This window comes from Lepidothrix coronata, unplaced genomic scaffold, assembly GCF_001604755.1.
Source record: "Lepidothrix coronata isolate B3197 unplaced genomic scaffold, Lepidothrix_coronata-1.0 Scaffold218, whole genome shotgun sequence".
Classification (NCBI taxonomy): Eukaryota; Metazoa; Chordata; class Aves; order Passeriformes; family Pipridae; genus Lepidothrix; species Lepidothrix coronata.
Genome location: NW_016690398.1, coordinates 170,781 through 195,971, shown reverse-complemented (window position 1 = coordinate 195,971; position 25,191 = coordinate 170,781). Strand labels below are relative to the sequence as shown.

Here is a 25,191-nt window from a genome sequence, read left to right as displayed (position 1 = left end):
CTTTTGTCTGTCCCCCATCATCTCAGCTCAGCTCTGCCCTGAGTCACCTTTGATCAGCTGCCCTTCATCTGGTGTCGTTCAGTGGTACTGCTGCCCCTGCAGTAGTGCTGTGGTCACATATAATAATGATGGGTAAGAATAAAGCTATTGAGACACTTCCTGAAAGAAAATTAGACATTTCTGAAAGTGGGACGTGCCTGCTCCATCTTTCACCCCTACTCAATCCTTTGTGAAAATGAACCTCATGAATCTTTTCGAATCTATTTCAAAGGAGTTGCAAAATGAGCAGAACTCTTTCAGCTGCAAAATAGGTAACGTTTGCAAATAAGGCTGAAAACAAAATAATCTACAAAGAAATGTTTTCAGTCTGTAGGAACAATCTAGGAAAAACTTCCTTTGAATTTTCTTGAAAGCAGCAAGTGATACAAAAAGAACATCGATGAAATAATATATGTTTCTTCACAAGGTCTTGCATTACCAAAGGAAAGTGAATAATTTTTGGTAGATGCTACTAGCAATGCCACTAGATACCTTCCTTATCTGGGTGGAGAATGTTACTTGCTTGGGGACAAGGTACCAGAGGCACACGTGGAGTTCTGGCTGGTCCTGAACTCAAGTAGCAATTAATGCCTCTACGTTCCTGGACTGTGCAAAGGCAAGGATCATGGCAAAGATGGCTTTGTAAAGTCCTTTCTCTCTCCTGTTCAATCACAGATAACCTAAGTAGCATCTTCTCCAGAAAAGATGCTTCTGCTGAGGGGCTTTGGTTTTAATGCACTTACAGCTAAACAGGCAAGGGGGAAAAAAAATCAAAAAATCCCAACTCCAAAACCAATCTTTATTGTGATAATTAGATAAATATATCAATTCTTGCTTCAACTAAATGTAAACATCTGACATGGAGGAAGCCTGAGCCTGGGCTCCTGATGTCAGGTAGCCCAGCAAACCCAGAGGAATCCAGGTGTGCCTGCCTTCACCAGCCACACTCCCAGCTCTGTCAGAAATGAGCCGAGTGAGCAGAGTCACCCTGCCCTGAACAGGGGCTGCTCCTGTTTGGGGAGGCAATTGTTATAATTGTTTTAATTCTGTGAAGTGCTGAGCATCTGCTGCTCTCGCTTTGAAGGTTGGGGTTGCCTTCACTGCACTGTAATTTTGTTTAATTCCGTTCCCTGCTGCTCCCTGGTATGTGCTGTGTGACCCAAGGCTGTGTCCAGATATGGGATCAGGCCAACACAAGAATTATCCAGTTCGCTGGTTCATCTGACCAAATATCCCCAAATGCCAGACAATTAGTTCACTAACTGAAGGCAGCAGGAGTCTTGGGCCATTCCTGCAGAATATGTATTAATTGATGCATTAGTAAGAGCAACATATTGCCCTTGTGGGGCACAGCACTTGGCATTTGCATCTTAGCTGCTGATCAGCACTGCCACAGGACGGACAGACTGGACTTCTCCCTTGAGATTACAGCTGTTAATCATTGTCATAAGATAGCCCAGCAAGATTGCTGTTTTAATAAGATAAAAAGGGAAAATAAATACTGTGCATGTCAAGGAACAACTGACAAGGCTGCGTAGTCCCTCTGTTAAATAAAGAACTTTGTTGGGCTTTGAAGTCGCTGAAGGTTCAGCAGGAGAAGCCTGTCCTTGTCTGCTGAAGCAGAATAAATATGGACAGAAAGATTAAACCACACACAGGTGGCTCATCCTTACAACTTGCTAACAGCTCTCTTCCAGTGCAGTTTGAGCAGAGGCTGATGGATGCATTATGGTGTTACATTGGTATGAAGCTCTTTCCTGTTTTACTGAGGCAGCACAAACTGGGGAAGGGCGGGAAACCTGAAATCTTCCTGGACAGGACAAAGGGAAGAGCAGCCTTTTGATTTTGAGTAGATGAAACAGTGGTTTGTAGTCACAAGCTGAGCAGAAGCTCTGAGAGTAGAGGAGCCAAAGCAGATGCTCAGTTTGTTACACTGCTGCTGTCACTGGATGAAGGTCAGGTTTGCCTCTGGCTATGGATGTGGAATTCCCCCAACTAGTAGCCAAAGCAGACAGCTCACTGCTGGAGAACAGAATCTGCATCCATGGAAGAGGCAGGATGAGCAGACTGAGACAAAAAACCTGGGCATGGAGAAGACACAGGGCAAGAAAAATGACAGAAGAGTCCAACAGTGAAAGATGCACATGGATAACTCCCTGGAAGTGTTCAAGGCCGGGTTGGACGGGGCTTTGAGCAACCTGGTGTAATGGAATGTGTCCCTGCCTATGGCAGGGGGGTTGGAATGAGATGATCTTTAAGGTCCTTTCCAACCTAAATCATTCTGTGATGATACCAGTGTTATTCTGATCTGGTTGAGGGCTGTGAAATTAGTGTGGAGGGTTGTTGGGTAGTGTATGTGATAATAATTGTCATGAGACTCTATTGGAAGACAGTTGTTCTGATTTCATGATAGAAGTGTGAGGATTTGGTTTTAAATATAAGTTTATATTGACAAGGAGGACAAAGAGATAAGTTTTATTGAATAACTTATGCTTATCTCATGAGCAGCATAATTCCTGAGACTGATTCAGGGGTTCTGGGGAACAAGTGACACATAATTGTGTATCTACAGATTTATTATCATTTAGTGAGACATAATTATACAGATACTTAAATAAGCTAGACACACACATATATATCTGTCTCATATTGGCCTCATAAGCCACCAGCGTGCCTGTAACAAATGTGGATAGAGCCTTCCCAAATCTTCATTCACGAAGCCTAGCCATGACACATATATATATGCAGAGATGTTAAATAAGGCTATTTTATTTTTTTTAAACTGTACACAGCAGCCTTAGCACTCTTGTAGTGAAACATTTAGCTATGATGTGGCCCACTGACAAGTACTAATGCTTATTTTCACTGTTTTCAGCACTGGTAAAGATATAAATTGAACCCATGGTGCTGCTCTTCCTTACATCTCCCAGATGTAGGTATGGAGCTCCTTTGGCTCCCTGGAGTTGTTTTGCTACATTTAATTCATCTTGGTTTTCTCTGTTCATTCACTTTGCCAGTTTTTCATGTCAGTACTGAACTGCACCATTGTGGCTTATGTTCGCTGTAAAAAATCTTTAGAAAAGTGTCAGGACAGTAAATGGGAGCAGAAGTTTTGCATTTCCAAAGGGAGGGAGATCAGCAGAGATGGCCCTGGAGTCTCACGTTATGTTGAAATATTTCTTTTTTCCTCTGTTCGTTACAGGAGCACAAGTACCAGCTTGTGTGAACCCAGCTCCATTCTCTGACTTGCTTTATGGCTTTTCAATACTCTAAGCCATGTTTTACTGTGCAGAAATCCATTGCTTATGTAAAAGGGTCACATGTTTCCAAGATGCTTTTAGCAGAATTGTGCAGGCTTAGCCCCTTGAAGCAACTTTGGTTGTTAAGCATCTGCGAAAAGATGAGCTGGAGTTTATACAGAAAAACCAAACAGGAACTGTGCTAAAAATTAATGTTTTGCATTTGCAGCTTGTCCAGAAGGATTCTTTGGGCTTGACTGCCACCAGGTGTGCAAGTGCAAGAATGCTGCTGGCTGTGACCACGTCCTGGGCACGTGCCGCTGCCCCCCGGGCTGGCTGGGAGAGACCTGCGAGCAGCGTGAGTACATCCCTGCTCCCAAACTCCCCCAGCACTGGCATGGGTTTGCCCTGGGAATGCAGGATGACCCGCCGGGGTACAGTTTTAGATAGGTCACATTCCTTTCCAAAGATGCCAAAAAAGGGAACAGTTTTTGGTAGCTGCGGAAATCGTCAACATCATTTTTTTTTGGCCGCTGTTGGCACTCGTCAAACATGATAAGCATCAGGTTTTAAATAGCAGAGCTGTCTCCTGCCATATGACAACTCCCAGCTTTTTCTTTTTGTGTGACATTAAGAGATGAAATGTTGTGTATCTGTTTCTGGTGTGTCTCATCTAATTATCAATTATAAAGTGACAGATTACAAATGCGCAAAGTGGAAAAATCAGAGCTGGGGCTGTTTTGTTATTTGAGAGTGACAAAATAGGTTTTTAACTAATTATTAGAAAAGTTATTTGTTTTAAGACATGTCAACTTCTTAGATGTTCACAAACATGGATTATCCCACGCTCTTTAAGCTAAAAAGGTGTTTGTGTGTATGTATAACATTGTCTCTTCTGAGAAACTTTTCACTACATTTCATGGGAAATTATATTTTTTTCTTTAGCTACATAACATTACATATGGAAACACTGAGCCTATTTGCAAAGTTTAGCAAATATGTGGGGTTTTTTAAGATCAAATATGTGAGCTTTTTTAAGATTTTCAGGTTTTAGCCTCTCAGCTTCCTTGTTTCACTTTAGGATGATGTCATGGTCTAAACTTCCTTTTGAAAATACAACTGCTGTCTGCAGGACCATGGTGTAGAGCTGGGCTCCAGAGCAGTTCCACAAGGAGCCAACTTTGTTTGTGAACACTTCTTTAAACCATGGGTAGTAGTTTTCTGCAATAGAGAATTGGTTTAATTTACAAAAAAGAGAGAAGTGTTGCTTGTATTGAAGCAATTCTATTCTCCAGCCTTATGCCATCTTATCATCAGCCCTGTTTGAGGGCAGCACTTGCTCTTCATAATATTTTTCCCTTATTTGCCCCCACCATGCAACACAACCCATCTTCTCCTGCAGAATCCCCTGCTCTTGTGATTTATAGGTGGGTCAGTGCTGCTGAATCTTCTCAGATTTTAGACATTTCTGCCAGCATCTCACCATTGCAGTCCTTTGTGCCTCCCTATGCCCCCCATAGGAACACTTGGCCCTCCATCACTCACCACCTGAAGATGCTGGTGGTAACACACCCTGTGGCTGTAGATTAATGGATTGACCACGATATAAGTGCAGAGCAAGAGTCATTTAGCCATCCCACAGAGCAGAAAAGGTGCTGCTGTACAGGTGTGATGTTTGCTCCTTGGTCATAGCCTGGTTTTACTGCTGAGCCACGGGGTTGCAATGTGTCACCTCACCCCTTCCCTGCTCCTTACCCTGCATTAGGGACAGGAAGCTTTGTTATGTATTTCATTAAAGTCAATTAAGAAATGCAGCTCTTTGTCCATGGCCTCCTGTGCTCCCTCCCCTACTCACATTAGGAAAAAAACCTGTTTATTGCCTTGTGCCTGAGCCATGAGAGCTTTGTGTTGGTTGATTTATTCCTCAGGCTGGTGAAGATGCCAAAGCCTCCAAGGTCCCTGTAAGTAAAAGAGTGAGGTCAGTGAACAGTGCAGAGTGTAACCTCCTTTTCTCTTGGCTAAGTGAGGAATCTTCATTTCGATTTTATGACTGCACCTCATTCACGCTGCTCCAGAGCTGCTCAGAGTGAGGCAGCCAGGGGTGGGGGAGAGCTCACCACTCCCCATCCGCACCGGGTGTTTAATATTCACCTTGCTGGTTCCTGGGACCAGCTCGAGCAGCTGGAAGGACAGCACTCGTGTGGAAGTAATCAGATTGCAGGCAATGTGCTGGAGGATATTGAGGAATAATTTTGACATCATGGGATTTGAATTGATCTTAAGCCAGCCATGCAGTGCATTTTATGCTCTGCTATCTAATTATGGGCAATAGAGACAGTGATGCCTTTTGTTGAAGCTGCCTAATGCTTTCCATTACCAGACTATGGTTTTCAGTTTGTTTGAAAATGAATTATGTTAAACTGGGATGAAATCTGCCAAGCAAGCTCTGCCTCAACTTCAGTCTGTGTTTGGAGATTTTATTTTTGATTTTTTTTTTTTTTTGGAGTGTACACCTAAGATATTTTAGGGTTCCAAGAAAGAGATTTAGGAAAAGTCTGTTGCCTATTCTTTTTTGGGGGTTTTAATAAACTGCTTCATTGAGTGTCAAGATGCTTCAGTGATACAGAAGTGGGGATCTGACATTTGGCATTTCTTTAGGACAGAGTGTAACCTTCCTTTCTGTATTCTCCATCCCTGGAAGTGTTCAAGGCCAGATTGGATGGGGCCCTGAGCAACCTGATTTAGTGAATAACATCACTATTCATGGCAGGGGAGTTGGAACTAGATGATCTTTGTGGTTACTTCCACCCCAAACCATTCTATGATTCTATACAAACTCATTCATAGTTTGCAGTCTTTAAAAAATCAACCCAAACCTCCAGGAATCTCATGTTGAATATGGTCTGTAGAAGCTAAACACAATTAAACATCTGAATTTTACCCTAATTCTATCAGTACTAAAAATGCCTCTTTTTGAAGCTGTTTGGGCTCAGCAGGAACTTCACAAAAGAGGTTCCTTGTGGTAAAAAGAGAAACCACATTAGTTTGAAAAATAAACAAGTACAGAAAGATTGGTTCTGCCAGAGGCATTGATAATAGAGGTTTGACATTTCGTGGCATGTGAACACTTGACTTTGCAAATTCCCTATTCTTTTAAATTCAGTATTTCAGTTTGTGGAGGAGCTGCATGAAAACAAAGTTTCTGGACACCCTGTAGAACATTAGTGCCCATCATTTCCCTGTGCTCCTGGGCACTTTGGGTGGCTTTTGACTTTCAGTCTGGAAGAAATTCTCCAGGTTCATATATTCCTTACTCTGCATGCAAAAATGGGATTTTAAAGGCTGCAAACAAGTAAATCCTTCTCTTATGGGGTAAAGACACTGAGAGGAAAATTTTGAAAGAGAGAGAAATCTAATTATTTAAACCTTTGGATTGAGTCTTCCCTTTTCAGTCACCATGAAGAACAAAGATAAGGCCCAGGAATTTTGTACATTCAGTTGTGGAACTTCATGAAATAGCTTCAGTATATAATTTATTTTCTTAATCTTCAGAAAAGTACTTTGATAATCAGGATTGTCCCACCAAGAAGCAAAAAGGATTTGTATTCACCCAATAGAATAATAAAAATTTTCTTCTCCAGAAATTTTTGCTTTCTTACCAGAATTTTCACTGGAACACTCTTTTATCTTCTCAATAAGTGTAACAAGAGCTATGCACACATACTCCAAAAACCTCACACAAACCACTGGTAACCAGTCAGGGGACCTGGTGATGAGCTGGTTTTTCCTTTGGCTTGGTTATGCTATAGTTCTGGTCTGTATTGTGGAAATATTTAGTTCTGCTCCCAAAATCGAGCCAGAGCTTTGTAGGATGGGCTGAACTTTTCACTTGGCAACCAAGCTTCATTTGCAGAGCAAACTTTTAGCTGTGTTGGGACTGAGCTCCTTCTCTTTCTTGTGGTTTCAATGTGAATGAGGTCCAAGTGATGACAAAAACGAACACTGCTGAAAAGAAGTCCTGGGAGAAATGGTGTCTGAGAAACAGGCTGGGAAGCTGGAAGTCTTCAGATGGGAAGAAAAGGGCTGAGAATGTATCAGATACTGTCAACCAAGTTCACCTCTGAGACCAAGATGGTTTCACACCTCCCTTCTGTCCCCAGGGACATGTCCTCCTGCAACACTGCATCTCATTCACTGACACCCTCAAAGGTATTGAGGTTTGGGTGGAAAGTCACTGTTTGGGTCTGAGCCTGGGAGATGTCACATCCAGCAAGCGCAGGACACTCTTCTGGATTAGGGATCTAGGGTTTTTTTGCTTCTCCAGTGCATGCCAGAAGTGCTGCAGGGATGAGAGACTCTAGCAGCTTTGTCCAAGTGCAGGAGAGCCCCTGCAAGACAGGACAAAAACCGTCCAAGGAGGTGATCCAGCTGCGTCAACTCACTTTGTATATTTTTGGGGAGATATCTGAAGAAAACAGGGTAGCAGTACTGTCTGCTTTCCACCATTTAAAGCCATCCAAATCTCCAATGCAGCGGGGACTGCGGGAATTTTATCACTGCCATTTTTCACAGGCAGCAGCACTGAAAGCAGAGCTGCGGCGAGCATACGCTTGCGAGATGGCTGCGTTAAGTTTTCACCTGGGAGCCAGCTGCTTAACCAAACTCACTGAAAATATCACCCCTCTCTGACCAAAGAATGAGTGTCGGGGTGAGCGAAGGCATCCAGCTGTGAAAAATGAACACTGAAAACAATGAAGTTGTCAGTTCTCTTACCAGGATGCAAATAAATACCCGGGCTGTCGGGCTGGTGGTTCTGCTGGACCATTAGTTTAGCACAAAGACATTCTGCAGGGCCGGGGCTGACAGCTGATCCATCACCCCAGCGGTCCAGCCCTTCCATAAAAACCTCTTCAGAATGTGCTATGATACATATTTTTAAGCCACATTATTGTACTAGGCTCTCATAAGATACATTACCTCTAAATTGCAAGTGTTGCAGAGCAATTTCATTTTATGTGATCCTAATTTGCAGAATTGTTTTAAAATACCCTTTGCAGTTGTATTGGCTGATGCTGTGGTGGACTTGGCAGTACTGAGTTAATGGTTAGACTTAATGATCTTAAAGGTCTTTTCAAACCTAAACAGTTCTATTATTCTATCTAGTGTCAGGTTAATAAATGGTTTTATATATATGTTTATATATATTTCCGGGAATAGTGGAGTCACCATCACTTGAAGTGTTCAAAAAAATGAGATGTGGCATTCTGCAATTTGGTTTAATGAGCATGGTGGTATTAGGCCAAAGGCTGGACTTGATCTTGGAAGTCTTTTCCATCCTTAATGATTTTGTGATTATATATGGTCTTAGGCACCCTTGTGATGTGAAAAGTGTGTCGTCAGAAGACAATTCCAACCTGATTTCCCTGGCGCTGGGTTGTGTCTCAGGTTTACTCTGTGCAGTGCCTCCTTTGATGCTTCCTGATGGAGTTTTATGGAATTCTCTCATTACAGCCTGCCAGGGGAATAGCTACGGGCCGGGCTGCAGCAACACTTGTCACTGTCACAACGGAGCGCTCTGTCATCACGTCACTGGGACGTGCCTTTGTAGCCCGGGCTGGAAAGGAGCCACCTGCCAAGAAGGTACAGTTGGAAATTCAACCCCCTGAAGAAGGATTATAGGAGGGAAAAAAAATAAAACATCTGCTTGGGGGAAGTTCATTGGTATTTTAACTATCAGCTCATTGCCTTGTGTTGTCACTGGTTCTGTATCCGCAATGACGTGATCGGTCCATTAAATAAATCCACGGCACCATTGCAGGGTGTAGGAGCTCAGTGTGCATGGGGCAGAGGGGGCTAAAACAGCCATAAACGGGAAAGAGAGCTGATTTTGAGGGCTTATGAAGGGAGAAAAGGTCCATAAAACTCCGAATTATGACACTGAAGTGAAGCTCTGTTTCTTTTCTATGGCCTGATTTACCATCCCATGCACCCAACTGATCCTCGTCGTTACCGTGTGCAGTTCCAGACATGGGCTAAATCCAGGACATGTGAAAGGCATTGAGCCTGGGCAATTAGACCCATACGTGTGACTCAAACACAAGCCCAACTCCACGGAGCCTTAAGAAAAGAGGCTGGCAAAGAAAGGCTGCACTGCAGCTTGTGTGACCTAATCCTCTGCACCTCACCCACTGGAAAGTCTGTCCATCCCCGTTGCAGAAGACTCCTTGTTCTGTGCCTTCCCTGTACTGCCAGCAGTGCCATGGAGCTGGGAATGCTGCTGTGGATGCTCCTGGATGAGCTGGGCTTTGGTGTCAGCACCTTCACTCAGTGGCCTTCAGCATACCAAGAGGACTGTTAGGGAAAGGGGATGAAAGCTGGCAGGGGTAGAATAATATATAAATTAAGTGTATCCCCCTTTAAAACCTGATCTGAAGAGTTCTTTCCACGAAGGATCAAAAAATTGTGAAGGTACCAAACTGCTCTTGATGACGTATATGACGTGACCTAAATTTTTCTGGTTTGTCTGAGAGCCTCAAATACGAAACCAAAGCAAAAGTTAAAAAAGCTGTTGTCAAATATGAAGACATTGTCAAATTACCCTTTTCCTTTAAAGATATGTTTGGGGATTTCTTTTCTCTTTGGAAATAAGGAGGCAGAAAAATTGTGTGAGGCTGGGGGAGCCATCCTGCTGTGACTGTGCTTTTGCAGAGTGAGAACTCACTCCTGTTGCCATCCTAAAGAGGTGTCACTCTCACATATGACAGAGGTTTGGGGGTTTTTGTGCCAAAAAGTTAGAGTCTGTCCATCTGGTTCTGATGGGAATTAATACAAACTTGCTAAATTAAAACCAGGTAAACTGTGAAATTTCATCAACCAGCTGTGGGCGGCAGGATTAATTAGAGAAGGAGCCGTGATTTTAAGAGAAGTGTACAAAGAGATTCTGAAAAGAGGGGAATCAATAACTCCCCTCCTTGGTGTTGAGAAAGCTGGCGGGAACCAAGGGGTGTTTTTTGTTGGTGCAAACAGGAAATCTCAAGGTCATTTGGTGGGTCACAGCTAATTCACTTCATCCACTGTTTTGTTCCCAGACCAGTTTTACGCTGAGTAATTCCTTATCAATCATGTCCCCATTTCTACTTGGTTGTACCTCCCACAGCATCTTCCAGGGCGAGAAGGGGTGTGAGCTGGGAAAGGGTGGTGTTTAACCTGCATTTTTTTCCTGCACTCCCTAATGGAATGTTCTATGCTGCCTCCCCTTCCCAGGCTGCCCTCCTGGATGGTATGGTGCAAACTGCCTCCAGCGCTGTGTCTGCCACGGCCAGACCACGTGTGACAGTGTGACAGGAGAGTGCCAGTGTCCCCAGGGCTGGACAGGGACAGCATGTGAGCTGGGTGAGTCTCATAACATCCTCCATCCCTCCAGCACCTCAGTTGCTCTGCTAGGAAATTCAGTTGTGGTGGGGTCTGGTTTGAGACAACACAGGAAAAAAGAGAAGGCAGAGGGATGGAGAGCACTAGGTGTGGAGAGGCTGAAAAAATTAGGGTTGTTTAGTCAGAGATGAGGGAGATATTGGCACTTGAGTGTACGATGGTGCTGGAAACTCCTTTAATAGATGAGAAAAATAAGCTATTCCCTGTCCCCTGGGGACAGAGAAAATAGGTAATGACCTTCATTTGAGGAGAAAAAAGTAGTAAATCCTCCAAGATAAAAAAAATATTTATTTCTAAGGAATTTTGTTAAGGGAGGCTTCAAAATCTCTCTCACTGAAGGTTTTTAAGACCAGTTTAGGTGGCTCACTGTCTTGCAGAGGCATAAGTATGTTCCTCCTGGAGCTCCTCCAGCCAGGCCCTCTGTCAGTCTCCCCCATCTTGTTTCAGAGTGTGGGGATGGGCAGCATGGAGAGGGCTGTGAGCAGAACTGCAGCTGCCACCACGGGGTGTGTGACCAGCCCTCGGGGAAATGCGTCTGTCGTGCCGGCTGGACTGGGGACCACTGTGATGTTGGTAAGGGCAGCTCCTTCTGCAGATGCTTGATTTTAACAACCAGCCATTTCTGCCTCCACAGTATGAAGTCCTTTTCTATTTTGTTTTCTATTCTAGTTTTCCAATATTCTGTAGGCCAGTCAGGGTTCATGCCTGCTCACCCCATGTCTCAGCCCCACAGGCTCTGGGGCTGTGATAACCATGCCCTCTCTGCCCAACCATGCCCTTGTCCAAATCATTTTATCTCCTCCTACCTCTGTTCTCTGCCTGCTGAGAAAATGAAGGTATTTCTCTGCCTTAGGGGTACAAGGAAGAGGGAGGGAGTTTTAAGGACAATTTGCTAGATCAACCACCTGCTGCTGAGTCTCTGTGAGTCACTGAGGGGAGCTCAGCAAAATAAACTGTGATGGTTCAGATTTACAGATCTTGCATTTGACAAAGATCCAGATCCAGATTTGACAAAGCTGTTTGGCATGTTTGGAACCATCTGAATCCCTGAAATATGGATGAAATCTCATGTGCAGTAGATACCAGGGGACTTGAAATGTGCTTTCAGCTTGGCCACTGAGGTGTTGTGATTTTTGCAAGACATGAGCAATTTTCTGATATCTCCTCAGGTGCTGAGGGCTCTCAAAGCCTCAGCCAACAGCATGGCCTGTAAAGCCTTCGTAGTTGCCCCCCTTTCCTTTCTTCAGGTCTCACCTTCTCTTTGACTCTCTGCACTGAGAGGTGAACGCAGTTTGTGGACAGGGCATGTTTTCTCTGTTCAAAAAGCTGTTTCTTTGTGCACAGTTGTGTCAAATCAAATGGCATCACCATCTCTATATCTGGACTAACACTCCAGACTACGACTAAGTCTTTGTAAGCTTTCCTGTGTGGACTCATTAACAGCCAGCACTAAATGCTTTTGATGTTTTTAGTATCTTCTCTTTCACTGATTTTTCTGGCCATGCGCTCTGCCAAATATGCATCCCACAGTCAAGGATGATATTGGCTGGTTACCAGCGGTGGATGCTGTCCATGCAGCAGGTAGAGCTCTTGCTCTGTCTCCTCCCCCTCAGCCTGCCCCCCGGGATATTTTGGGAAGCGGTGCGAGGAGCAGTGTGACTGCGTTCACGGCTTGTCCTGCCACCACCAAACCGGAGCGTGTCACTGCCAGAAGGGATGGCGAGGGAGGCACTGTGACAAACGTGAGTGAAGGAAGGCAGTTCAGGTTGGTGCACACGTTCCTCCCAAATCCAGGGCTGGTGGCGGGGTGTTTTCGCTCCCACCTTGTGCCGTGGGGTCGGTCTGGAGGCGCTCACAGGGGTGGGAGCAGCGGATCCGCTGGATCGGGGTGGCTTTGCCCCCTCCTGCCCGTGCCCTGCCCCGCGCCCTGACGAGGGTTGGTGTCACCCCTGCAGCGTGTTTGCCAGGCCGGTTTGGCACGGGCTGTGCCCAGCGGTGCCGCTGTCCCCCCGGCAGCCCCTGCCACCACCTGACGGGAGCCTGCAGTTGTCCCCCGGGATTCACCGGCCACGGCTGCGAGAAAAGTAAGTTGGTTGTTATAAAAATGCAAACACTTCCCATGTAAATTAATTAAGAAATTAATTTCTTCAGTACCAACCTGATGATATAGTGCCTAAAGAGGGAGGAGACAACAACCTGACAGCAGGGAGGATGGCCAAGGGCTGCTTGTCCCTCACCCGGCTCTGAGCTCTGTGCCAGGCGCAGTTTGGGATGGTGGGGTTTGCCCTCTCTGGGTTTGCGGCTCTCAGAGCAGCTGGGGGCTGAACTGGATCCAAATAGGCTGAGGAGGTGCCAGTGGAGCCCAGCTCCTGCCCGCAGCCATTGCTGTGCTGTCAGTAAAGCAGCAGATCAGGTTTCTCTTGGCCTTGTCCCCATGAGAGACCGACCATCTATTCCTGCTCTCAGAGCTCACGGGAAGGGCATTATCTGGTTTTTCTTCAGCATGGAGTTTTTCACCCAGAGCTGTCTTTGGAAGCAGGCTCCTGCTCTGACCCCAGCTGCAGCACCCTGACTTTGTTCCTCCTTACAAAGCTTTGCCTGAGCCCTGTTTCAGCAAAAGGAAAACCAGAAATAAATAAGAATTGAAAGGATTGACATCGGTGTCCTGTATCCCCCACTAAAGGACTCTAAATCCTGACCCATAGCTAGGGCAACTTAATGGAAGTCAGACCTAAGAATTACATGTGGAAGGTCCAAACCTGCAGGCAATGTGGCTGTCAACAGGCAGAATGAGAGCTATGGAGATGTTGATGCCACAGCAGCTTTGCAAGTTTAAACTCTCCTCAAAAGGTAGAATGTCTTTATCCACACACTGGGTCCCTTGGGAATTATACTGTTATTTTAGTCAATTTTACCTGACATTTCCCTATGATTTTTTTCTAGTGACAAGAAAATTGTATCTGGCCCTTGACAGTTGGGCACAAATTGACTGAACAAAACAAAATCAAGCAGTCAAGTAACCCCCAAGTAAATGTAATAAATCCAAAGTCCCGGAGGAGAGCGTTGTTCCATAGGCAGGGATTTTATTTAATAAATTTGAGCTCGCTCTTTGTTTGAGTGCTATATTTACCAAGACAAATTTAATTTATTGGTTTACATTTCTTCTTCCCAAAGCTTGTCCACCGGGCACGTATGGGAGGAACTGTAACGGAGTGTGCCAGTGCTCTGCCGAGAACCAGGAATGTCACCCTGTGACTGGAGAATGCTCCTGCATCCCGGGGTACCACGGTGCCCAGTGCCACCTCCGTGAGTACCTGCCTTTTGGAGAGAGGACTGAGTCATGCAGGAGAATGTCCTGGTGCTTTTGAGTTCATCTATGTCAGTACCCTCAGTGTTGACTGAGAGAAATAGAGGGTTTTATATAGATATCTATATATAAAAATTTTAGTGTAAGAAGTTATAGTATAAGAAGTGAGCATATTTTACAGTAATAAAAATACCCGTATTATTGAAAGGGGTTAATTTAAAAATATGTATTTTAAAATTTTTAATTAGAAAATGTAATTAATTCAACATTTAAATTAATGTTTAAAACCCCCAGATTTATTAGGTAAATTCTTTCCAGTTTCATGCCATGCTAAAGGATATAAATATATCTTCTGCATTTACACCTCCCATCTTCAGTTACACCTGGATATTGAGTAGCTCTTTCATTTCCAAATACCAAGTCCAAAATACTTCTCGAAATCTCTGCGTGCTCAAGTAAGGACAAATGGTTATGAGAAAACAACAAGCTGCAATTGGCAATAAATCTGAGTGATTCATAAAGTCCCTTCAGTTGTAGGGCCTTCTGAGGAACAATCAAATTAAACCAACTGTTACTCTGGATTGAAAAATGGTGACTAGTGTAGAGGACAAAATGCCAACTGGCCCAATGCTCCATCATAAAAAATATTCCCAGATCCACACGCCTCATGCCGGTATTTTAGGACATCTGTAAAGTTGTTTCTGCTGGAATGTGGCGGCTGATAAGAAACACATACCAAAGTAGCCAATAAAGGAGACAGTTAATTACCTTTTTATTTACAACTTTAATTTTGGTTTTACTCCATGGCTTGTAATAGTCTCATTTTGAAGGGGGGAAAAAAATAAAGGGAAAAAAAAGCCGTTGTCTTCCGAGCTCAGCCTTTCTCTCTGGCGAACGCTGATTTTCCTTTCTTAGGAATTCACTGTGGCCCTGGTTTAATTGCTGTTTTGGGTGACAGTTTGTATACAAAAGCCAGCTGTAACCTGTGCAGCTCTAGTAAGGGTTAAACCTGTTCTTTATTCCTTGAGTAGAAGCAGGAAAGAGACTCATTTTAGACATTGGCTTTTGTGGTACCATCATGTCATCACAAGCTATTCTTTAAAATATAAATTATAAATAAAATAGAAAAGATTGATTCAATCTTCCTTTGTACATCAGTTTTTGCTGTAAGTGAGATCGAAGTCTGGCCTTCAACATTGAGGCTGGAGCCATCTGGATCCATTATACATTAGATTATAATAAATGTTAGAGCAGTAGTGGAGATCAACTATTTAACGGTATCATTTTAAAAGACTTAATCATGGTCTGCCTATTACTTTTATGTAGCAATCCCTCAGGACTCATTACCTGTTTGTGTAGCGCTAAATCTAAATTATAAATTATGGTAAATGTCTTCAAACTTGCTTTAGTCCTTAAGATTTTATTTCAGAATTTTAAAATTGAAAACATTAACAATGACACTGAAGTTCTGATATAAAATACATAAAAAGATTAATTACAAAATGAAATCTGTGTTTTGCTGCATTCAGAGGGAATTTAGCCATGGATTTCTATGTAGCTGGGATTAAAACTATAGAGCATGAGACAAGAGACTTCATGGTGTTGTGCTCTCTGAGATTCCAAAACTGCACAGTGTCTTGCACAGAAAATTCTCACTTAAATACAGACTTGTTAAACGTTTACTGGAGAAATAATGGAATGGTGGAGGTTCATGAAGAGAGAACGTCCTATTCTCCCCTGTACAACTCTGAGCATTGCATAGACAGACACAAAAATAGAAGGAAAACATTTAATTGTGAGTTATTTTTAGATTGTGGTCAGTGAAGGGAGAGATTGTGGGCCTGATTCTAAAGTGACTGACTGAAAACCAAGGATAGCTAGCGTGACTTTGGTGGGAATACTCCATGTTCCTGCTGTCCTCACTACAGGGAGAACTGGGGCTGCTCCAGGATGAAGAAGCTTTCAATAGAATATTAAAACCAGCACAGTGAGCCGCTCCCAAACACGTGAAATGGGCTTCAGTCCAGTCAACATGTGGTTGGATGCTGCTGGAAACAGTTTCTGGCAACTATTGCTATATTTATAGTACTGTGAAAAAAGGTTGAAGAAAGTATCTATAAAAGGTGTAGTTGGCTGGGAAGTCAAATTTCCAGGAGCCAAGAGCAACGAGGCTTTCATGTTCTCAAATTTTGGAGTGAAGAGCTGAAACAGTCTCTTGGCAGGATCCAGAGGAAGCAGACAAATTAGCAATAAGGTTCCCATCACTTGTCCATAACTTGGTGAATGGGAAGATCTGCTTGGGTGAAATGAATAAAAAGCAGTAAGTGGTGACATTTGACTGGGCTGGGGACACCCAGAGCCAGAAAGACCTCATCAGCTTCACCTCTAGGCTATCGGTAACAGGATGTGTCAGAAGGGACTATTTGACAATGCAGTTAATAACATTGGTCAGAAAAGTCTCAGAGTGTGCCACTGGCATGAAAAGATTTAGGAGCTCTTGGTCATGGCAAACCAACTCAAACCAGAAGGAAAAAAACTGGGAAATGAGGTGGAAAGCTGGCTGCCACTCTTTTGTTAGCAGAAGAACATAAGTCAGAAGCACAGGAAACTGTTGAATTTGAAAATGTCTCTGTGAGATAAAGACATATGGCAGTGAGAGGATAACCCTCTTTGGAAGAGCAGAGCCTACTGAAATGGTAGAACACGGTGTAAAATTGCCCCCACTGTCTGCACTGAAAGTCTTCTGCAAAGTAGTAACAGATGAGGTGGCCTTGTTAATAAATATGTGCACATTGTAGTGGCTGAGCTTGACCTGCTTGTGCTGCTCCTTCTTGAACTGAAATACAGATGGTGCTGCAAGAGTAAATAAATTGGTAAGAGGGTGTGGGGGAGTGTTGAATTACTGCATCCCTTTCAGTGATGGAGCATCTATCACTGGCCTTGAGCTGAGGAACAGCTCTGGAAGCTTTGCCAAGGAGAAGCAACGTGTTTGGGAGTGTGGGAAACAGAATTAAAGAAAAAGAGGAAAGCCAAATGATACCAAAAAGAAAGGGAAGAGGGAAAGAGAAACTCACGTAGAATCCAATTAAATCATAGAATCTGGGTGTTTCCTTAACTTCATGTTTTGGTGGGAATGAATTAGATGTTGCAGGGCTCACTCCTTCATGCCAGGGTTTGCACATGAATTTGTGTGCTGACAGACAGAAACACTGATGACAAAGTATTCATTGAGAAGAGTTCATGGTTGAGAAGGGCTGGGGAGAGTATCTGCATGTTATAAAAGTGTGTATCTGTTTAGTCCTGATGATCTGCTATCCTGGTTTGAGCAGAAGCGAATGTTCAGTTTTATTGTAAGAGACACCCCTTCAAAGCTTCCCCATAAGCTCTCCCTTGCTATTGAATAGTTCAGAAAATCCAGAGATTTCTCCAGCCGCTCAGGCCATGTTTTCATGCCTTCAGGAAAGAGAAAATACATGAAGTTATTTATGCACAGATTGCAAGGGATCTGTTGCTTGGATACGTGTGCGAATATATATTCAACCAGATTTCCAAAGTAGCCATAGACTTTCCTTTTGCCAGGGAAGAGAAGGAAGGAGCGAGCAAAGAAATGACATTTAGGTGTAGCAGCACTAGTGGAACTGTTTGATGATGATCATGCTGCTCTTAAAGTACCAGGTACTTTCTCTTCCAGTACACTGGAAAATTAGGAGAATAACTTGCATTGCTGGAGTTCACTGGTGGCACACTGGAGGTTCAGTGGTGACAGAGGCAAGTGCCCAGCAGCTCTGCCCAGCTCTTTCCCTCAGTTCCAACCTTCATTGCTCTAAAGAGCATCTTGAAGACATAAGCTAAGCATGGCAGATGCATTCAGATCTCCCTGATCTTTTATTCATTTCTCCTTCCACATTAGCTGTCCAGAAAGAAACCAGAAATAGTCACTAGCACCTAGAAAACCTCTTCATGGACAGCTTGTTGCCATGTAACGCTGGCTCAACAATCCATCCAAGTCTAATGATCCCCCTGGTTTTTATGAAATACAGCTACTTTGGTTTTTTCCTCAGGGAGTTTTCTGACTTTGCATTTAAACCATCTTTTTCCTGTGTCTATCTCCTGAGGTCTTTTCTGAAATTCCATGTTACTGTCATGTGCAGGTTTTCATAGTCTTCCATCCATAGGGTTGGAAGGGACAATCCCCCACCTTAGGTAAGGACACCTTCCACTAGAACAGGTTGCTCAGAGCCCCATCCAACCTTGAAGTCCTTGAACACTGCCTGGGACTGAGAATCCACAACTTCTCTGGGCAACCACTTACAGTGCCAGCTCCATTTTGCAGGGAATCAGTAGATAATAGAGAAAACAAACTTCCCCCAACTTCCACATTTTTGAAAGACATGACCTGCCCCAGTATCCATAAAATGGCTGCTAAAAGACACGGAGATGGCTCACGGCTTCTTGCCATCTCAGGCAAACCAGGCTGCTGCTGCCCAAAGGAAGGGGGAGCAGGGCCCCATCTTTCCTTCTCTGTAGGAGGGAAAGAGGGAACAGGTTTATTTGGAACATAAATCCCAGAGGAAAACCTCTCTAGAACTGGACTTGCTTGTCTTTCTACAGTCACATATGGGGAATGGAAGGAGCACAGAGCCAGGAGCAGTCGGACCAGGCTCAGCAGCAGCACTTGGTCCAGCTTTCCAGGGGTTTGACATTCTAAGTCAGTGCTGCCCCAAGGACCATGCTGCCCCAGGCAGCCATCTGCTCACCAAGGCCTGCTCCTGGCCCTCTAGAAGTGACTAGAGTTAGAAAATAAAAATCTAATTTCAGTTGTAAGCAAAAAAAGTGTTTATGGCGTGAAAAGCAGCAGGCCCAGTAGCAACGTAGCCTAATTGCTGTTTTTTTTTTTTTTGTTTTCAAACAGGGTGTCCAAAAGGTACTTATGGTTCAAACTGCCAAAATCCCTGTAAATGCATGAACGGAGGCCACTGCGACCCTGTGTCAGGAACGTGTGATTGCGCGCCCGGTTTCATTGGCGCTGACTGCAGTAAAAGTAAGCCAACATTCGTGTTCTGCCTCTGTCAAAACACAGTACAGAGAATAATTTGCATAAGAGCTTGTCAGTAGAAAAACAGACAGATCCCAGCTACCTCTTCCTTGAATTGTAAATCAGGATTCCAGCTTTGTAAAAAAATCTCTTGCAAAATATTTTCCCTCTCTTCCGCGCGCGTAGGAGCAAGGACACTCATCCCAGGATTACAACCTGCTTGCCCAAATGTATTTCTAGAGCCAGCTCAGCATGAGTTGCTCAAGTTCCTTCTTCCTGTCCAAAATTTCGAGGTTGAGAAATTGTCTCAATATTTTGCTTCACACTATGGTGCCATTAGTTACAATAAATGGGAAAAAGATCAAGTTTTGTCGTGGCAAAACTGGTAAAGACTCCATGGCAACTTTACTGTTACTTCTGTGTTTCAGAGCTAAATGACGTGGCTGAATTTGTCCTGTTTCCAAAGCTCTGATCTCTGTGAAGTTCTCTTCAGCTTATTCACAGAAAGGCAATGTTTGAACGTTTAGGAGGCTATAGCTTTGTTCTCTGGTATAGGACAGCATCAATATTAAAGATGGAAAGATGTTTTTAGCTGTAAGTTTGAGCAAGTGATATTTCAGTTGTACACTCACATTTTAGTAGGAAATCTAAATACTACATGTAAAACCACAGATTATATTTATAACTTCAGGTAAAGTCTCAGAGGATGAAGCAGTCATGTCTTTGGATGGGTTTTGGTTTCATAGCTGTTGCTTTGAAGCACATTAGGTGGAATAAAAATGAAGCCAACTCTACCTATAAGATCCTGCCTATGTTAAAGATGAAAACTGGCATCAGGATGTTTAACAAAAGCCTGTGTTTCCTTCAGCTTGCCCTGAAAACCGATATGGGAAGGACTGCGCCCAGTTCTGTGCCTGTGGTAAAGGTCAGTGTGACCCACGGACTGGCAAGTGCTCCTGTCCCCCTGGCCAAATGGGACCTGGCTGTCAGCAAGGTAACAAAGCGGGACCTGAGGTCACCTCGTCAATGGTGACACACTTAAAACACCCAGCAAACAAAAGCCAGCACCAAACATTGTTTGTAGCTGCATTCCCAGTGCCTTTGCTCGATAATGTCAATGTTGCAGTCGGGTGTACTCAGCTCTGTCCCTCTCTGCTCCATCACCCTTCCTTATCCTGCCACATCTCCCCGCTTCGCTCTGCCACCCTCAGTACCAGGGCACTGGGATCTCCATGGGGCTGAGGAGGTATGGCAAGACAAAGTGTTTGGATGAAACTGATAACAGTCATGGAGTGGTGTCCGGCCACACTCGGGAGACACCAGTAACTTGGGATAGTCTGTGGGGAGCATGTGTTTGTATTTCTTCCCTATCACTTCCATTATTTTTTTTTTTGAATGCTAATTTATTTTTCTTTACAAACTTTGTTAATTCTCTGTAGTGTGTCCCCAGGGACAGTATGGCCCCAGCTGCCACCTGACATGTACCTGTCAGAACGGTGGCATCTGTGACCACGTGGATGGCAACTGCACCTGCGGGCTGGGCTGGACAGGAAGATCCTGTGAGAAAGGTGATTTTCTGCTTTGATGCCAGTGGACTTGTACATTCAAGAAGGGGTTTGAAGTGTCCCCAGGCAACCACAAAAGGGGACAGACAGTTTTTGCTTAATTAGGCTACATCACTGCTGCATTCCCCTCTGTAGCTTCTCTTACACGAAACTACCCCTAGTTAGAGCTTCAAGTCATTTCTCAGAGACAGTAACCTTGTGAGTTCTACCTGTAACTCTCATAAATTCCTTTGCAGAGACTCTTTCTTCTTCTGCTGTCCAACTTTTGAATTCTTTTGCTCATGGGAATGTTGTTTTGTGCCTTCTTTCATGTGCTGCTCCTCAGTCAGCAGAAGCCTGTCTCCCTCCTCTCTTGTTATGTTCTTCTTTTCCATTTGACACTGGACTGCAGTTGAACATCTCATGTATTTTCACGGATGATCTGACAACTTCTGTCCAAAGCAGTTGAGATTGCCCTGCTATCTCTCACCCTTGCTTCTCCATGACAGCTCTCCCTTACACAAGGCAAAGCACACTAACAGAATAAGCTCAGTTTTCACTCCAGAAACCCTCCTGTCAGTCCAGAGTAGAGTCTTCCCACATCTGTCCTTCTGTCTGTCTCTCAAAAATAATTCTGCATTTCTACCTTCCCATGTTTCTCTGTAGATGAAATACCTGCATATTTTCAGACTTAAATGTTCAGGAAACCACGAGTTCTGAGTTCACATTCAAGACAAATGTCATCCCTAGAACATAACTGCCATGGTTCAAGCTCCACAACGTGTTCTTGGAACTTACTTACAGCCTTTCTGCCCCTGACACCTGTAGAATGTCCACCTCAAACTCCATAAGTATCTTTACCACGCACTGGTCTTTACAGGGCAGTGTCCCTATATAAAAGTATTATATAGAAATGACACTTTTTAGCAGCATTCTGAGATATAATTGTTTCACTTTGCACTTGAGAAGACCCAGAAGCCCAATTCATGCATGTGTGTGTGCAGAGAAGAAGCAGGAAGAAAAGGAAAGATGCTACATGGAGGTACTCACAGTGTGAGTACTGTGAGCATTCAGTGCACAGTGAATGATCATCGTGGACAGGCACTAAAAAATTTGCAATTAACCAATAACTGGCTGACCTGGCATTTCACAGACCAATTGTGTTCATCTCTGTCTGTTCCTCTAAATCCCTGTAGTCACTCATAGGCTGCATTGGGGTTGCCAAGCCTCAGCAGGGTGATGCAGGTGTCACCACATAGAGTCGTGGCTTGTGGGTGTATCTTGCAGATGAAACATCTCTGGAGTGGAGCATGAGGGGCAGACTTGCACACATTGTATAAGGGACTGTGTGTTGTGTCACTAGAAAGAACTTCACTGTTTATCTTTTGACAGAGAGAGTGAAATTATTGGAAAATCGAGTCTTGATCTCCACAGCAGTGTGGGTTTGAGTGTGTTTTGACTGGAAATCAAAGACAGCTAATCAGGCATCCTTTTAATAGTGATTAGATATGATGTTTTTGAAAGATCTTGTCTGGCATTTGCAGAGTTCTGAATCTGATTACTTGGACGGCCACGCTCGTTTAAGTTCGTCTGCCCAGATTCAAATTATCACAGCAGTGGGAAGTTAACTTATTCAGAGATGATGCTGGGGTTAATTATATTGGCACAGTCCCCTTTGCATGGCTTGGCTTTCAGTAATTTGAGATGTGTTTGGTACTGTGAAAGCAGATATCTCATTATACATGTAAAGGCTGTTGCTATGTGTGAAAAAGATTCTCCTGGTTTTATTAGAAATTGGAATAGCGTGAACTCCAATGATAACACAGAGGAGGAAAAGCTTCATGTTTTCTTTCGCACTTTCTAAGTGCCTAAAAGAAAATATTGCTGTAGATAAAAAAAAAAAAGAAGATAACATTTATACCATTCACTACACGGCTTTACAGCCCATGGTATGGGTTCAACATCAAGTATGTGAAGAGACAAATTAAAAAAGGCAGACTATTAAAAGTACGAGGAAATTATTGTTCAAACATTTATATAATATAAACGATTTTTCATCAAAGTATGTAAATGCATAACAGTTGGGCAGAAGCTCTGTGTCTTCATAACACATATTCTTGGGTCTGCAAGTTATCCTCTGGGCATCATTTCTCAGCAATACAAGCTATCCTGTATGAGTATTTTTGAGGTGAGGTCAGTGATTGTTTTTTTTGTTTGTTTGTCCGTTTTTCTGTCCATGCCCTGCCAGCAGAATGTCTCCCAGGGAAGTACGGGTCTGGCTGCACCTTGGACTGCTCGTGCCAGCACAATGGCACCTGTGACAGGTTCACAGGGTGCTGCCAGTGCCCCCAGGGCTACTACGGGCACTCCTGCGAGCACAGTAAGTGGGGCCCCCGGGGTAATTGTGGTGGGAGGTGGGGCTTCAGAGTAATCAAGAAACACCCTGCTGGTTCAGTTAAAATTTTTGGGGTGTCCCAGATCACCTGGCTGCCTCTAGATCTTGCGTGTCTCTGATGCTGGGTGGCACAAGTTTGAAAGCACGTGGCATTATTAGAGTTAAGGGTAACTTTTGATGGCTCCCGGGGAACGTAGCTGAGAATACAAAGGATTTTAATGGGGTGTATCATTTTCTTCATGGACCTTCCTTACTTTAATTTTTCAGGGTGCCCCCTTGGATTTTATGGGCTGGGCTGTCTTCACCCCTGCGCCTGTAAAAATGGAGCGAGCTGTGATGCAGTGACAGGACAGTGCATTTGTCCTTTGGGGTATCACGGTGTCCACTGTGAAAAAGGTACTGGTACCCCTCTGATGTGAGAGAAAAAAGCAAACAAAAAACCAGAGCCAAAACAGACCTCAAAAAGCCTCATGTAATTACTCAAATATTTGTTTGTTAAGAGCAACTTCTTCCATATTTTCTTTGTGAATATCCTGAAACATTGAAATTGGGACAGATTTCCTGTTATACAGCTGGGTGTTCTTATTCCCTTGGAAATTAACTAATCTGGTTCCGATTAATACAGTGAAAGTCCTGGTCTCCATGATGTCTTGGAGCAATGAGTTCCACATGTCATTTATTAAAAATAAGTCCCTTTTACTGATTCTAAATTTGCTTCTAAAGCTCCAAATAAGATTATTAAATAGGTGCATGTCAGACCTGTTGAGTGTTATGGAATAGTCTTCTAGAGAGTTCTAATTAAAAATGAAAATAAGTGCCAGTTACATTTCTGAGACAGATTTACATCTAGATACCTTTGATAGGTTAGATTAGACAAACCCGACATAAAGGGAGCTCATACAAAGGGAGCTCCACTACATTCAATTCTTCATTAAAGCTGGCATTTACACTGGCTTCAGCAGAGAGTTTATGAGCTTTACTCTGAGACATCCTGGGAAAACTCCTCAGGCTTTAATGTACATCTTGCCTTTCAAATGTGCATGTAAAAAGTTCTCTTGGTGTCAGCCTGTGACAGGGGTTGGTTTGGTGAGAGGTGCCAGCGTCGGTGTGACTGCGGAGATGCTCCTTGTGATCCAGAGACTGGGAAGTGCCTTTGCCCACCTGGGAAGACTGGAGACAAATGTGACATCAGTAAGGATAATGTTTTTGAGGGCTGGACTGTGAATAGTTAAACCACTATGACCTGTTGGTTTAAGAACTGTAGAAGGACTTTTGCCGGTGTTCAAGATCACATTGTTTGTAGCAAATTGCTCTTATGGGTTATCAACACCTTTATCAGCAGGGCTGTACCTCGTGATTTAATCAATATTTAAATTGATACACTGATAGGAAAACTTTTTGTGGGTCAACTGTAAAATGTCATTTGCGTGGAGCTCTGGAAAACATGGATTGGGGAAGAATAGACCAAGAAGTGTTGCAAAGGTAGTGGGGAGGACTCCAGAGGATGCAGATAGAGCACCAAGAGCCCCAATTTCTGTGTGGTTTTTCACACCGAATTTCGTGACCCTTTTCAGACCAATGAAAAAGTATGTCCAACTCAGGATTTGCTTTCCCTGAAAGTAGGGGAGAATCCCTATGGATGAGGGTAGTGGTGCTGCAGCAGCTGTGCCTTGTTCAAGGCCAGGTTGGATGGGACTTGGAGCAACCTGGTTTAGTGGAAGGTGTCCCTGCCCATGGCAAGGGGCTGGGACTGGAACCAGATGAGCTTTAAGATCCTTTCCAACCTAAACCTTTTGGTGATTCTATGATTATGATAGAGTAGATTTAGGATAATACAGGAGTAAAAGGAATTGCAGTGGTTTAATTGAGTGTAAGAGATTTGTGATCCAGATGCTGTGGCAAACGATAAAAGGAGTGAACATCCATGTGCTACTATGGAGCTTCACACCAGGAACATAATCCTCCAGAGCCCCTGAAACAATGTGGGAATATTATTTCTTCTTTTGTCCTAGGATAGGGCAGGAAACAGCTTTGAACAGGTAATTAATAACAAAAAGTAATTGCTGGAAGCTTAAGCACTAATGCAACCTGCAAAAATAAAGTGGAAAATTATTTGATTCCATCTGGGCACTGTCCTGTGGTCAGAGAAAGAAGCCACCCAGTCTGCAGTGCTGCTCCAATGGGGAATATCAGCCACCCTT

General features: G+C 43.7%; 1 protein-coding gene across 1 annotated transcript in view; it reads left to right on the top strand.

Annotated features, from left to right (window-relative positions):
* The window catches only part of LOC108506521 (multiple epidermal growth factor-like domains protein 6), a 193,293-nt gene that overhangs the window by 161,523 nt on the left and 6,579 nt on the right, over window positions 1-25,191 (top strand). Inside the window, exons 24-36 of the mRNA XM_017833614.1 lie at window positions 3,508-3,636; window positions 8,790-8,918; window positions 10,542-10,670; window positions 11,157-11,282; window positions 12,323-12,451; window positions 12,665-12,793; window positions 13,884-14,015; window positions 18,929-19,057; window positions 19,920-20,045; window positions 20,491-20,619; window positions 22,847-22,975; window positions 23,258-23,386; window positions 24,056-24,181. Of these exons, the coding sequence (XP_017689103.1) occupies window positions 3,508-3,636; window positions 8,790-8,918; window positions 10,542-10,670; window positions 11,157-11,282; window positions 12,323-12,451; window positions 12,665-12,793; window positions 13,884-14,015; window positions 18,929-19,057; window positions 19,920-20,045; window positions 20,491-20,619; window positions 22,847-22,975; window positions 23,258-23,386; window positions 24,056-24,181 (1,671 nt within the window). The remainder of the gene's footprint in view (window positions 1-3,507; window positions 3,637-8,789; window positions 8,919-10,541; window positions 10,671-11,156; window positions 11,283-12,322; window positions 12,452-12,664; window positions 12,794-13,883; window positions 14,016-18,928; window positions 19,058-19,919; window positions 20,046-20,490; window positions 20,620-22,846; window positions 22,976-23,257; window positions 23,387-24,055; window positions 24,182-25,191) is intronic.